At 51.6% G+C, this 16,035-nt stretch overlaps 1 protein-coding gene across 1 annotated transcript in view; it reads right to left on the minus strand.

The window, feature by feature from the left end:
- Positions 1-453: 453 nt before the first annotated feature.
- PCGF3 (polycomb group ring finger 3) overlaps positions 454-16,035 on the minus strand; it is a 59,860-nt gene continuing 44,278 nt past the window's right edge. The window contains 3 exon segments of the mRNA XM_030801471.1: positions 454-4,535; positions 5,485-5,565; positions 9,118-9,255. Coding sequence (XP_030657331.1) covers positions 4,488-4,535; positions 5,485-5,565; positions 9,118-9,255 — 267 coding nt within the window. The 3' untranslated portion in view covers positions 454-4,487.

The raw sequence follows: 16,035 nt of genomic DNA on the forward strand, positions 1-16,035 counted from the left end.
ATCAGTAAGTTCTTTTTTAGCCGTATTTTCCTTGGCATAACCAGCTCCAAACTGCAGCAACCTCTTTCTGCAAGGAGACAAACTGAATGAGCTTTACAAAGTTTCTGGGCCAAACTCTGGTAGCAAATAGTGGACCAATTTAAATGAGGGTTTGCAACCAGGGTGACAGTTTACAAATGCTGCCTGGAGCAAATCGAGACACTGGTTAACCTGGGGGTGGGGAGGCCTGGGGTGAGGAACGGAGCTGTGGGCTGGTATGTGGACATATGTGCAGGCATGTGGTCTGAGCGCACACATATGTAGCATGCATGCGTGTGTGGCCAGTGTGTGTGCGGCCAGGCTGCCTGAGTGGTCCGTCCAATAACCACAGCATTGCTCATCCCATGAGCAAGTCATCTCTCATGCTTGTACAAATGATTCATGTAATACATTTCCAGCCACAAACACTTTCACTTAAGCTTTTCTTTTGCTTTTATTACAAGCATATAATATTAATTGGCAAAACACTGAATACAAGCTTCACTATCATAAAATCAAAACATTTAAGCAATATTCCAAAAAAGATTTGACAAAAACTAGCCACCAAGAGTACAAAAATTACACACCAACACAAAGCATAAAAAATGTAAACTTTCAAATTAAACAGTCAAACACATGTATCTGCGTGATCACCTCCACACCTCGACTGCCTTGGTCTGCCGTACGCTGCTGGTAAAGGCTGGGTGGCTGCACTGTCTTCCCCTAACCCAACATTGCTTTCGTCTGGGAAAACGTGTCTGATAGGCAATTAAGCCATGGGGGTGGACATTTATACGGAGGCTACGCACATCTCAGGAGACGCTCAAACTGCAGTTCGTTCCTCAGACACACTGTTGGGTGCGAAGGACACCTGGAGGGTGAGGGAGACCTCGGCGCGTTCCTGCGGGGCCTTGGCCACGTGGCCATTGCCCGCACCCTGTCCCCTGCCTGGCAGGGGACACAATATTTGTACAGATTATGGTATCATTTGAATGATTTTCTAATCTACTTATCTCAATTTATTTAAATGTCAAGGCAGAGAAATACATTGATCATGTTAAGGTCATCTGATGTGGTGGCGCAGTAATGACTTCCTGAGGAAACAGAGAAATTGGATGTTTTGTGATTTAGCTATGTGCACTAAACTTATTTTCCATGTTTTGAGAGCACATTAAACATTCACGTACAATGTGGGAATAGGTTGGCTGGTACCCAGAACGTCCAACCCAAATGCCACCCTTTGAATCGCTGTGAACGCCGTTTTGTTGCCGTTCAGAGAAAACAGGCAAGGCTGTGAAGCCCGGGGGTGTAGGCAGCTGCAGTGCTTGGGCCAGGGCAGCTTCGCTTTCATGGTCTGAGGCCACGTGGCCCCGCCCCGGGGCGGCCTGGCCACAAGCATGTGGGTTCCAAGGCACCAGGACCCAGGCAGGACCGAGGTGTCCCCACAGTGCGGCCCGAGGCATCACTGGCTGACAGGCACTCACACACAACCCCAATAACAGCATTCTCACAATAATAACAATGAAAAAAGAAAAACCAAACAGCTGAATGTACATATTTTGGAATTCCATCTATGTTCCCTTTCAATTTAGCAGAATAAATGCTACATTACGATTTAAACAGATGTCTAATAAATGCGTGTTGGAACCTATTGCACAAAAGCATAAAAATGCTCTTCATCCACATAAAACAAAAACATACAAATTAAAAGCTACTCAAAGTAAAAAGAAGCTTGCAAAACATCTCACAATCTCATTTTATATGCCTGTAAATAAAGCTGGACCACTGAAACCAAACAATTGGATGGGAAAATATGATAGAAGGCTTAAAATAGAATAAATAATTTTATAAAGTTAAGTTTTCTTTTTTTAACCCCCCAAATCTTAAATTCAATATTATATATTCTATTTGAATTTTCTATTTCCATGAAAACTGCATCGGTGAGACCGTATTCCGGGTAATTAGCCCCACTGCTGTTGAAAACGACGCATAAGGTGATTTAACAGCATTTGTTTTACCAGCATAAATAGTTGTGAAAACTTCTTCACAGTAACTCCATCTGTTTAAAAAAAAAAAAAAACTTAATAGAATCCAACCATTAACCGATCCTGGCTTTCATGCTGGAAGAAATGAAACTCAGCCTTTTTCTGTGAAATGAGAGCTTGACAGAAAGGAAAGAAGCCTGCCCAGAGGCTCCACAGATGGTGGGGCCATTGCCCTCCAGCCTCCGATGACTAAGGCTGCAAGGTCAGACGAGAGGCAGAGGCCCCAGGGCCGAGTCCTGTAGTGAAGACTGTCTGCACGATGAACTCCTAGAAAAATAGGGACTTCTGCTGCTGAGGTTTTGTCAGGTTAACGCGGTTACAAAAGCAGGGTCACCACCAGCTGGGGACAACACCACACTCACCCGTCTCTCTGTGTATTTAAATATATCAGCTTAGCACCATAGCAAAGTCAAGTGATTTCAAAGATAGCTACAAAGTTACAAATATATATTATGAGATTATTACAATGATATTCAGTTTAATCTTAACTGTGATTTAATTTTACTTGAATTTGGAGGCTTTTAACTGTTTAATCCTTTCTTATTCCGCCACACAGGAAAATGCCTAAGTTCTAACGTTACACTGAAAACTGCATTGTGATAACACGCGGCTGCACAGAATGCTTCAGCAGTATGTGTATTTTGAGGTAGACAGGTAATATTTATTCATACACAGCTACTCATAGACCCTTATACAGTGACCCTAGAAAATGATTTGGACGAATAGCAGGCTTAGGTAACTGAGTAACTCAAACCGTCCTGGGAGTTGACGGGCTTAAAGAAAGAGGTGAATTTTGACCAATTCCTAACAAAGAACTCGCTTTTGTTTTAAAAGGCCTTACACTGACAATCACTCAGATGGAATTAATATGCATGTTTTCCTCATCCCTAAGATGAGGTCTCTTGAGCTGCTTTTTATCTAAAGGAAGCAGAAGAAAACAGAGCAAAATTCAAGAAAAAAAAATCTCCAAGGTGGTTGGCTTCTTGGAAAGCCTGAATGGTGGCCAGGGACCACCTGGGCTCCCAAGGCGTGGAGGGAGGAGGGATTCAGTTCCACAGGAAATAAATGGGAACAGCCCGGTGAAGAAGACAATGACAACTGCAGGACAACACCTCAACCGCTCCAGAAAACAGCCCTTGCTGCTCCTTCTGGCCTTTCCACACTTCCAAGTTACTGTTTTAAAGGAAAAAAAAATGTGTGTGTGGCAGTTTATTCTCTAATGTGACAAAAACATGACCATCTGGGAGGAGAGGGGCTAACGGTGCAACCAACCTAGGCTGAAACACAGCTGCCGCTGAAATGCAGCTTCTGCAGCGCGGGGGCCGCCTTCCCTCCGAGCCCTTCAGCTGCTCACCCTGTCACTGCAGCTCTGAAAAACGCCCTTCCAGGAAGGGGCCAAGGAGCACACGAGCTCCTCCCACCAGCGAAGGGGAAGGGGAGGCCGTGGACAGAGGGGGCAGTGAGTGCATCTGGGCAGGAGCCCGAAGCCACCACCAGCAAATCCTCCCCACGGACGCCAGGAGAGCTCGGATCCCAACCACCACCGCCTCTCCAGCAAAATCAAAACGGGGAAAGAAAATGTAGGAAACCAAATGGCGGCACTCAACAATTTGGGGGAACAAGTGATTTTTAGAAGTAAGAATTGTTCTGTAAACCAGCACCGAGCTGGTCACACGGCCTCTGGTTTACCTGCTGAGCGTGTCAGAAATTGCATCCTGGTGGAGTCTGGGGGCCCCGTTTCCAGGGCTGGGTGTGTCGGCCCCAGGTGAGTGGCAGTTCCGAGTGGGTCCAAGTGCCGACCTCACACAACGAAAGGCGAACCAGTCAGGGAGCTGCTGTTGTGTTTCGTAAGGTGGGAAATTAAATACAATGGTTAAATCATAATGTTAATGGAAACCTCTTTTGGTTTGCTTTTAAATTAATTTTTTATATAACTTCTAAATCTTCAAGAAGCTAAAGGCAACATAAATATTGTCATTCACCATGAAAAGACATTTTTTCAATAACTTAAGAAGGATTCAATAAAAGTCCAACTACACTTGAGGCTTATCATGAAACCTAATTCATAAACTAAACTGAAGTGAATTCAGATTTGCAAGACGTGGAAAGCAAGCAGAGGGAGCTCGTGTCAGAAGGTGACTCAGAACCGTGTTGCCTGGAGCATCACTCTCCCTGCGAGGCTGAAGCACGGGTTGGGGTGGGGAGAGGACGATCGGCTCTGGGAGACTGTGAAGTGTTTTCATCCTCTGTAAACGTGGTGCTGGTAGTGTCTTGTTGAGTGAATTCTCTCTCATACAAAAGTTATAAATATTCTCTATTCAGAAGTCTGGCCCACATGACACCCAGAGGCAACTTTCTTAAGCGCGGCAGCCGGGAGCACCCAAGGGTGCGAGGGCCCAGTCTGTGGGCGCTGTGTGGCGCCATTCACAGCAAGTCCATCTTGGGTCTGTAGTGCAGCAGGAGCGGCGCCTTCTGGAAGACACAGAACACACAGTGCCTGCTTAGCAGGGGTGGAGGCGAGGAGACGGACCTACCTCATCCGGAAGGGTACTGAGGAATCGCGTCCCATGAGACACAGTCCACACGCCGGGCTACACAGAGACCCTTCTGTTCTGAGCAACGTCAAGTTGCTGGGGGAAGACGGGCTGGGAAGACATGTGCCCACCCCCCTGGCCCCAGGTGACCCAGTGACCACTGTGCACACCGTGGCCACCTGTAACTGATGTGGCCCTGGCCACCATTCCCCTGCCCCTTTCTCCCTCAAACCCTCTGGCCCAACCCCAGGCCAGCCTTGGCTCCTCACCCCCTCTCCCCAGGCAGCAGCACCAGCTGAGGTGGGAGGGTTCCACCATTGGTTTCCTGCTTCAGAGGGGCCCAAAGGCCCCAGGGGACCCTCTGCTCATGGCCTCAGCACTTTCCCACCAGGGCCTGGGCCCCTCGGAGCTCAGCTGGCACCTTCCAAGCTGGCTCTGGGGTTGATGATTTCAGAAAGACCAGAACTGTGTTTCACAGCAATCTCTGTAGCTGAGTCATCACTTTTTTTTTTTTTTTTGAGACGGAGTCTCGCTCTGTCGCCCAGGCTGGAGTGCAGTGGCACGATCTCGGCTCACTGCAAGCTCCACATCCCAGGTTCACGCCATTCTCTTGCCTCAGCCTCCTGAGTAGCTGGGACTAAAGGCACCCACCGCTACGCCCGGCTAATTTTTTGTTATTTTTAGTAGAGACGGGATTTCACTGTGTTAGCCAGGATGTTCTTGATCTCCTGACCTTGTGATCCACCCACCTTGGCCTCCCAAAGTGCTAGGATTACAGGCGTGAGCCACTGTGCCCAGCCGGAGTCATTTAAGATTTTAGATGAGAGATGCACAGCAAAGTCACCGCCATTCAGAGCAGACTCTGAAAATCAAATCACGTGTCTCACCTTGAATCTCCACCTCGTGACAACCACGAACTTGAGTGTGTGGTCCTTGCCCAGGATCTCCTCGTTGCATAAAATGTCCAGCTGGGGGATAAGGAGGTCTGATTAGCAGCGGAGAGGTGCCCAACCCACGCTGACATGGCCACCTTGATGCTGGTGTGAAATCTGCAGGCCCCCCCGCCCCCAATCATGCGAGAACGTGCCTAGAGATGGGGGTGGTGGGGAGTTGGGGAGATGGGGCTGGTTCACTATTCCTCCATCCCTACCTCGCAACCTAGACATGGGGTGTGGTCCCTACCTCACAGCTAAACGGAAACCCAATGCAGCATATAAGATATTATAGGGCAGGCCCGTGCCAGTTAGGGGGATGACATTTCTGCAGGGGGTGCAGGCACAGGCACAAGCTCCTTGCGGTGGTGGGCTCCCATCTTGCCCCTATCTGGCCTGCGGCTCCCCTGAACCCTTCTTGTTTTGGCAGGCCCCATCACACCCTATCTACTACACCTGCCATACTGAGAAACGGGAAGAGGTGGTTTGCAGCCCCATGAGCGGCCCTGACAGCTCCGGAATCGGGCACCCTGGTTCCCCAGGTGGCACAGGCGCCTGAGAGGCCCACAGGGCCGAAGCGTTTCCCTCCCCATCCCACCCAGGCCCGGTCCACACCAGCCCCCTCCCACGGCTGCAGCCTCCAGGGGCACCCTCTCCCCCCAGGCCCTACCTCCGGTCCAGGCTGTCCCTCCCTCTCACCATAGTGGAAAAATGCACTGGGCTCCCCAGTCTTTTAAAAAAATTAAACAGACTTTTTAAAGAACAATTTAAGGTTTACAGCAAAATTGAGAGGAAGGTACAGGGAGTTCCCATCCCCCTTGCCCCCCCCCCCACCCCGGGCCACCAACACCCTTCATGGGGGCACGTTAGTCACCACCCAGGAACCTGCACTGACGTCACCTCCACCGAGTCCAGAGCTGATGTCAGGTCGCCCTGGTGGCACAGCCACAGGTGGACAAACAGCAGCATCGCTGCCCAGGAGCCTTGTGACCGCCCGCTCCTACTACCCTCCCCAAGCCCCTGCCCCCTCCTGATGGTTCTGCCTTTTCCAGTGCGCCATGCTGCAGAGCTGGAGTCGCACGGCCTGCAGCCTTTCCAGAGGGCCTTCTCTACTTAGTAACAGGGACTTGATTTTTCTCCCCCGTGCCTGCTCCTGGCCCGACTGCTCATTCCTTTTCAGTACTGGGTAATATTCCAGTACGGATGCACCACAGTTTATTTACCCACTCATCTACTGAAGGGCATCTCGGTCGCTTCCAGGTTGTGGTAATCATGAAGAAAGCTGCTATCGACATCCGGGTGCAGGTTTTTGTGTGGGCAGATTTCTGGGTAAATGCCTGGGGGGCGTGGCTGCTGGGTGGTTCGCCAAGAGTATGTTTCGTGTTGTCAGCAGCTGCCAAGCTGTTCTCCGCAGGGACTGCGGTTCTGCTTCCCACAGGAATGCACCTGCGCCCCCGGCGTTTCCCGAACGTGTTGTCAGTGCTTGGGATTATGGCCCTTCTACGGGGTGCGCGTGGGGCCACGCGGGTTTTACTTGCGTTTCCTTGATGATGTAGACAGTTCTTCAGATTCCTCCCTGGGGAAGACGTGAAGCAGCCCCATCTGCCTGAGTGGCGGGGTTGGGGGGCTCTGAGAGGCACGGTCACCGCAGCAACAGCGAAAACCTCACACTTCCCTGGAGGAACCGGCCTCGCGCTGGGAAATGGCCAACCTCTTCCCCGCCCCCTGCACCCCACCGCGCCGCGGCTTCCCGCTGCGCCTCCACATGAAAATCCAAGGACTTCCTCGGCCTGCTCCGTCCCCAGCTACCACCCATCTTTTCTGCTTCGCTACACAGAAAAGCAAACAAAACGATAGAAACTTAGCAAAAAGCCTTGCCCCATTTCCTCCTCTCCCTTCCCCCCGTGTCCTGATGGATCTCCAGGCAGCCCGTGCTCGCTGAGTCTCCCCAACCCCGGTGTGCTGTCCGTATCCCCGGCCAACCTGTGGGATACTCAAGGCTGCCATTGGCCCCCCACGACCTGACACAGCCTCTGCTCTGTGTCACCACAGCAGCTACGCCAGCCTGTCCTGAGACGCCACCTCCCACCCCAAACCGAGCAGCCCCAGGCCTGTAGTCATTCCTGACCCCTTCCTTTTCTCTGCATCACCACCCAAATACATCAGCAACTTATTGTGGCTTTCTCTGAATTAGTCTCCTGCGGCTGCCGCGGAAATTATCACGAGGTGGTGTCTTCAAACAATAGAAATGTACTCAGTTCCAGAGTCCATAAGAGGCACGCTCCCTCTGCAGGCTCCCAGGGAGAAGCACAGTCCATTCCGTGCTGCTGCCACAGAACGCCACACACTGGGTGATTTATGAAGAACAAATTGATTTCTGCACAGTTCTGGGAGCTGGGGCATTCAAGGTCACCACGTTGCCACCTGTGAAGGCCTTCTGCTGCGTCCTCACGTTGGGGAAGATCAGAAGTGAGAACCCATGCTGGCCAGTCCTTTCACAGCAGCATCAATCCGTGCATGGGGCAGGGCCCTCGGCCTGAGCACCTCCCCCAGGCCCTAACGCCCAGCACTGCCTCGCTGGGGATGGAATTTCCAACATATGAATCTGGGAGACGCCTTCGGACCACAGCGGGGCAGCCTGCCCTGGCTTCCAGCTGCTGGTGGCCCAGGCGCTCCCTGGCTCATCTCAAGGCTGCCTCCCTCCAGCCTCCAGCCTCCAGTCCGTTCTCTGCTCTGTCCTCACCAGGGCCTCCTGTCGCGTCTTGAGTCTTCCTCTGCCTCACTTGTGTCATGGGATTTAGGCTCCACCCAGATATTCCACGATTATTTCATCCCCAAATCCTTTAATTATATCTACAAAGATCCTTTTCCAAGTAAGGTCCCATTTGCAGGCTCTGGGGGTGACGACGTGGCTTATCTTCTGGGGCCACCACTGAGCCACTGCTGTTCCAAAGGGCATCTCAAGTCTGTCCACTCCTCCACCCTGACCACCCCCACCACAGTCCTCCTCTCCTGCGTCCGTTTCTGCACAGCCTGAGCGATTTTCAAAAACAACACCTCAGACCCATGCTCCTGCCCACAGCCGCCAGCGCCTTCTCTCTCCATGCAGAGCTGGGCCCTGCTGGCGCCTGCATCTCCATGGTATCACTGCCTTGGGGGCTCACAGGGACCCACGCTGGCATGTTCGTGGTATGCCCGCTGCCAAGGCCGCCTCACACCAGCACTCCTTCGTCTCCTTACACACCACAGCCTGGAAGGGTCCTCCCTCTCTGCATCCGCCCATGTCTCCCCTTGTGAAATTAAAGCACAGAATTTCTCGTTTTGAGGAAAACCTATTTTAAAACAATCTCATCACCCCCGCCCTAGTTCTCTCTTCCACTCACAGTGGCGTTCCACGTTCCCTGTCTTTGGGCATCCTACAACCCTTAGGGCTGTCTCCTATCCCGCTCCCTGGTGGAGCAGGCAAAACTGATTTTTTTCTGGTTAAAATCTCCAAAGTTGTTAAAACTAAGCAAAGAATCTTAGAAGTGTCGCTTTTACAAATGAGAGAGGACTTGTTATGGCTTCTACTTAGGGATCAACTGTTACCTCGTTAAAGGACGAAAGGTTGAGTTTTTTGGCGATGAACTTCTTTAGATGCAAGACGGTGGCCTGGGCTGAGCAGCGGATCCACTTCCGCTTCAGCCCCCGCAGTTTGCTGCTGTTACACTCCAGGCAGATGCTCACCTGCAGGAAAGGACACTGGTGAGAGCGCAGCAGGAGGGCTCCCCCGGACGGTTCTGGAGGCTTCCTTAGACATATTTCACTAATACCTCAGTCTAGGACTGCTGACCTTTTTGAGATCAGACATCTGCTTTGACTTCAACACTGCAGAAAAAGAATTTTACATACCTTATCTGAAAACCTGTTTATCGTCTGCTTGCCATTTTGTGAACTATAACCTCACCCTGTTAATTCTGGGTGTTATTAACATAATATTTGAGAATTAATCCCATCGCAGGCACTGAGTTCTTGGTCTCCAGCTAAGCCTGTCCGGACAAACACGGCGCAAAGAGGAGTGGGCGGCCCTGTGTCTGCGAATGCACTCGGGGAGACAGCAGCGACTGCAGGAAGACAGCAGGGAGAAGCCTTGAGCAGAGCCACAGGCAGAAGGTCACAGCTGCCTTCCAGGTGACCAGCAGTTTGGCGGGGGACCCGCAGGATAAAAAGTGAGTGAAGGGGACTGTGGAGTCCCAGCAGCCACGGGCTCCCAGCCGGTGTGAAAAGGAATCTGCCCAGGACCAGGCTTCACCCGAGGGCCCGGCCGGCTTGGCCCCCGGGATGTGCCTGACAAGGAAGGGCGACGCTCACGGCAAACGCTTCTACAGGTGGAGCCGCAACAAACGGCAGTTAGGCCCTAACAATGCAGTGGAAGGATGGACAGGGGATTAACTGAAATATGTATGTCTAAAATCACAAAAGATACAAAAGGGAGGACACCAGGGGTACAGATGGGCAGGTATTGAAGGTAATCAGATACAATTTCTAAAAATAAAAACACTGACGGAAACTAACATCTCAGTGGATGGCTGAACCACAGATTCATCTCAGCCGAGGACAGATTAATGTCCTAAAAAAAAAAATTCACTTGAGGAAGTTACCCATAAGAAGTAGAGACAAACACACCAATTAAAACAATAAAAGGAAGGCTAAGAGAAAGGGGAGACGGCCGGGCGCGGTGGCTCACGCCTGTAATCCCAGCACTTTGGGAGGCCGAGACGGGCGGATCACGAGGTCACGAGATCGAGACCATCCTGGCTAACACGGTGAAACCCCGTCTCTACTAAAAAAAAAAAAAAAAAAAAAAAAAAGAAAGGGTAGAAGACGGGGAACCCCAGAGGGAAGAACAGAAAGGAAACGAAGTGTTAAGAAACAGTGACTAAGGATCTCCCACAACAGTGAAGGGCAGATCCTCAGATTCAGGAAGGAAAAGAATCCAAAATAAAAGAAATACACACTCCGACAGGGTGCGGTGACTGAGCACAGCCCATTATAGGCCCCGCAAGAGCCACTGAGAAGATAAGTGGATTCCGTGCAAAGAGCAAGAGAGATCCTTGCTCCGGGGTGGGATGGAGCGAGGCCGCCTGCAAGCATCACGGGAGAGGGACAGTGCGGGGGGCGTGGGGGGAAGACCCGGGAGTCTGGAGAGAGAAGAACTCGGGAGAGGGGCCGTGCAGGGAGAAAGACCCGGAGTCTGGAAGGAGAAGAACTCAGGAGAGGAGCTGCGCGGGGAGAAAGACCTGGAGTCCGGAGAAAGAAGAACTCGGGGAAGAGCGGCCACGCGGGAAGAAAGACCCGGAGTCTGGAGGGAGAACTCGGGAGAGGGGCAGCGAGGGGAGAAAGACCTGGAGTTTGGCGGAAGTGAGAAGCAGGGAGAAAGGGGGTGCCCGGTGAGAGCCGCGGTGGGGGTGCTTGTGCGGGGAGGGGCACAGACTTACAGTAACTTTGGACTTTTTTTTTTTTGAGACAGAGTCTCCCTCTGTAGCCAGGCTGGATGCAGTGGCACGATCTCGGCTCACTGCAACCTCCGCCTCCTGCATTTAAGCGATTCCCCTCCCTCAGCCTCCCGAGTAGCTGGGACTACAGGCGCGCACCACCATGCCCGGCTATTTTTTTTGTATTTTAGTAGAGACGGGGTTTCACCATGTTGGCCAGAATGGTCTTGATCTCCTGACCTCGTGATCTGCCCGCCTCGGCTTCCCAAAGTGCTAGGATTATAACCACCGCGCCCGGCCAACTTTGGATTTTTAAAAATGTAAATAGTTTATACATTTTGTAACCACTAGTATAAGAGAAGTAGAGCTTATACCTTGCAAACCAGGGGAAGAAAGAAAGAGATTAAAGAAAGTAATTCACTCGACAACAGGGAGGGAGGAAGCATAGGAAAAAACTGACGAAAAGAGCAAAATAAAAAAATAAAGCAGGAACCAACTCAGATCCTCCACGGAAAATTGTGGAATGTGTAAGGTAATGTGCCAGCTAAAAAAGTTTCTAATTTTTTTAAAAAACCTAGCTCTACGTTGTAAACAGTGTCCCATTTAAGACATTTTAAGAACAGAAGTATCACACAAGCATTAACCAACAGAAAGCTGGCATAGCTGGATTCGTATTAGTCACGAGACTTAAGAAATAGAGCTTACTGAGGAAGAAGCCCCCTAAAGACGAGAAACATTTCTATACGGGAACACAGCTGGTGACAAACGCACGCCAACAGAATGGCCATGGTGGGCTTCAGGTCTCTATAAGCAGCAGACGCGCCCTGCCCTCAACAGGCAGCCGCCGTCTTAGGCTCAGGGAACAGGCGTGCCAGCCACGCATGCACAGGTCTGAGGCAGCGGGGTCTGCAGTGTATGGGGCTCGCAGGGCAGCAGGAAGGGGCTGCACAGATGAACGCGGGCCTGCATGCACCTGCGGGAAAACGCAGACACACACGGGCGGGGGCGGGGGTGGGGGGGGATTGTGGAAGGAAAACAAGAAGAAAATATGTTTACGTTTGCTCAGATTTGCATACATACAGGAGGTACTCACAGTGGTTCTCTACAGGTCACTACAGACAGTGACAAGAGATGAGAACAAAATTAAACCTTTTCTATAATATTAATCTTAGGACTAAACGAATGTATTACCTATTTAAACGCACTAAGTTTCAAGCTCCCTTCTAATTTTCAGGCTTTATTATGGCACAGTTTACACACACCTCTTTTATGGACATAATGCAATAACTTTCCGTAAATTCGCAGACTTTCTCGATGATCGCCATGGCAGTCTCGGATGGTTTCCATCACCTCAGAACCCCCAGCAGGCCCCTCTGCGATCTGACCCTGCTGGGGGAGCGGGCTGGGGAGTGAGTGTTCAATGGGGGCAGAGCTTCAGTTTGGGAAGATAAAAAGGCTCTGGAGACGATGGTACAACACTGGGTCTGTACCCAAGGCCACTGAACCACACACCTGAAAATGGTTAAAATGGCATATTTTATATGCATTTAACACAATTTAGAAAGCTGGTTTAAAAAACGTGAAAATTTTAAAATTATTTCAATAACCACATTATAAAGCTGGAAACTAAAGGAATGTTCAACTCTAGAGTTTAGGAAAGAGCCGGGTGCAGTGGCTCACACCTCTAATCCCAGCACTTTGGGAGGCTGAGGTAGGTGGATCATTTGAGGTCAGGAGTTCGAGACCAGCCAGGCCAACATAGTGAAACCCCATCTGTACTAAAAATAAAATTAGCCGGGCATGGTGGCACATGCCTGTAATCCCAGCTACTCAGGAGGTGGAGGTGGGAGACTCGCTTGAACTGGGGAGGCAGAGGTTGCAGTAAGCCAGGATTGCACCCCCGCACTCTAGCCTGGGCGACAGAATAAGACTTCATCTCCAAAAAAAAAAAAAAAAAAAGGGCCAAGTGCAGGGGTGGCTCACGCCTGTAATCCCAGCATTTTGGGAGGCTGAGGCGGGTGGAACACTTGAGGTTGAGAGTTCAAGACCAGCCTGATCAACATGGAGAAACCCTGTCTCTACTGAAAATACAAAAAATTAGCCGGGTGTGGTGGCGCATGCCTGTAATCCCAGCTACTCTGTAAGGCTGAGACAGTAGAATCGCTTGAACCTGGGAAGTGGAGGTTGCGGTGAGCCGAGATCGCACCTTGCACTGCAGCCTAGGCAACAAGAGTGAAACTCCATCTCCAAAAAAAAAAAAAAGACAATTCTGAAGAAGAAAAATGAGGGGTACGTACTCTCCCAGAAGACCACAACTTAATGGTAAAATAAATCATTGCAATTCAGTAAGTTCCTTGTTGTTTTGGCACAATGGGAGACAAGAGACCAGCGGAACAGAGCAGAGAGGCCGGGGGGACCTGAGAGTGTGGAAACTTGGCAAAGCTGAACTCCACCTTGTCCATTCTACACACATCGTCAACTGCAGGGGCTTATGACCCAACTGGAAAAAGCAAACCTTAAAATATTTTACAAGACAATGTAGGAGAATGTATTTATGACCTTAGAATGGGGAAACATTTTTAAGATACAGAAGAAAATACCGACACATTTATGTCAAATTTTAAAACTGTGGATGATGATAGGTCGAAGAAAGCCGACAGCCGCAGAAGGAAAGACAATCCCTGGAGTGAGTGCGGGGCGGCAAGGGAGGAGGCAGCCCTCCAGCTCACGTAAGGAAAAGTCAGGCTGCTCAGGACAGAGACGGGCAAAGAACAAGTAAGCAACTCACACGCAGAGAAGCCCAGAGACGTGTGATGAGCCGCTGGACACCCCACACAGGAGACTGGAATCAGAAATAACACAGATACCGTGGAACACACCTGCCCCAGGGGGACAAGTGCAATGTCTTAGAAGAGTGATGGGCTGGTCACCACCTAAAAGTCTCCAATATTAGAACAGATGGGAAATTAAGTGTAAAAAAGTCACAGCGTAACAACATGCGCCACGCACACACCGTGCACATAATGCCGCAGGCTCTGCGACACCACGCCCGTGTGCACACGGCAGTCACCATGAAGCAGTTACATTACACACCTCGAAATGCAACTTTGATTGTAAAGAGGGCACTGCAGAAAGACCTGTCGCTTTCTATGACTACACATCGGCCTGCCTGGGAACACTGAGCTCCTTGTCCACCTGGAAGTGAAAAAGAGCCCAAGTTCTGGCATCTGCATCTGGGTCACCAGCGAGTCCTGCAGGCTCCCTCCCTTTTAAATATGCCCCAAACCCAGTGCTGCACCCGCACCGTGCCTGCCTGGTCTCCGCATGGCCACCCTGGCCGCGCAGGCCGCTCCCTGCACAGCAGCTGCGCTAAGCGGCAACCCTCTGGGGATAAAGCCACTCCAGGCTGCATCCCACAGCACACCCTGACCTCACATCCCATCTGCCTCATCTCCCTCCTCTGAGTGACAGCAAGTTCTCACCATGGGCCCCCAAGGTCCCCAGTCTCACCTCCAGCCTTACCCATTCACTCTGCCCTGGACTCACCACCCATGACACGTGGGGCAGCCTGGCACCAGGTCCCAGCTCACTACCCCCTGCCTCACCTCTGCAGTCCAGGAGAGGCTCTTTCCACCCTCTGCCCCTTCCACCTCCAGGAAGTCTGGCCTGGATGGGTGGGCTCTCCGCTCCCCACCAGCCAACCCTCACCACGCCAGCTGCAAGGTCCTTGTAGGCAGAGCCCACTTCCAGCAGGCGTGCAGCAGGAGCAGGTGTCCGGCTCTCGGGTGTGAAGTCCCAGGAGCACAGCGCACACCCGAGGGTGTGGACGGGAGCCGGCGGGCCAGGGAGGCAGAACTCGGAGGAGTGAAAACAAACCACATTTCCAGCTCCACACACAGGAGCCACTGGAGCCTCTGGGGGGCGGGAGGGACCCCACACCAGGCCCCCCGGCCTGCTCAGGGTAAAGGAACCATTTCCCCTGTTTCTGGTGCTGGGACACCACACCCACCAAGTCACAGGCCCGGTAAGGGTTTCCTAACTCCGCACGAGCGAAGACAAGCAGAGACCACACCAGCCCTGCAGCCCCACTGGGTCTGTGGGTGCCAGGCCCACCAAAGACGGAAGCGACTCCTCCCAGGACCCAGAACGCCCCTGAAGTCCACTGGGCAGCTGCTCGTTCCAAGGGAAGCTGAATGTAGGGTTCGTAGGAGGTCAGAGTCTCGCTCTTGTCGCCCAGGCTGGAGTGCAATGGCAGGATCTCAGCTCACTGCAAGCTCCGCCTCCCAGGTTCAAGCGATTCTACTGCCTCAGCCTCCCGAGTAGCCCGGATTACAGGGGCCCGCCACCACGCCCAGCTAATTTTTTGTATTTTAGTAGAGACAGGGTTTCACCTTGTTGCCCAGGCTGGTCTCAAACTCCTGAGCTTGGGCAATCTGCCCGCCTCGGCCTCCCAAAGTACTGGGATTACACGCGTGAGCCACTGTGCCTGGCCCAGAGTCTTCTTTTTTTTTTTGAGACCGGACTCCCGCTCTGTTGCCCAGGCTGGAGTGCAGTGGTGTGATCTTGGCTCACTGCAAACTCTGCCTCCCAGGTTTACGCCATTCTCCTGCCTTGGCCTCCGAGTACAGGTGCCTGCCACCACGCCTGGCTAATTTTTTGTATTTTTAGTAGAGACGGGGTTTCACTGTGCTAGCCAGGATGGTCTTGATCTCCTGACCTCGTGATCCGCCCACCTTGGCCTCCCAATGTGCTGGGATTACAGACGTGAGCCACCGTGCCCGGCCAAGAGTCTTCTTAAACATTAAGTTCTAGGCTGGGCGCGGTGGCTCACGCCTGTAATTCCAGCTCTCAGGGAGGCAAGAGGCGGGAGGATAGCTTGAGCCCAGGAGTTGGAGACCAGCTTGGGCAATATAATATAGCGAGACCCCGTTCTCCAGAAAAAGAAAACGGGGAAAAAAAAAAAAAAAAAGTTCTAGGCCAGGTACAGTGGCTCACACCTGTGGTCCCTACTCGGGAGGCTGAGGTGGGAGAA

The sequence above is a fragment of the Nomascus leucogenys genome, chromosome 20, assembly GCF_006542625.1.
Source record: "Nomascus leucogenys isolate Asia chromosome 20, Asia_NLE_v1, whole genome shotgun sequence".
In the NCBI taxonomy this organism is placed as follows: Eukaryota; Metazoa; Chordata; class Mammalia; order Primates; family Hylobatidae; genus Nomascus; species Nomascus leucogenys.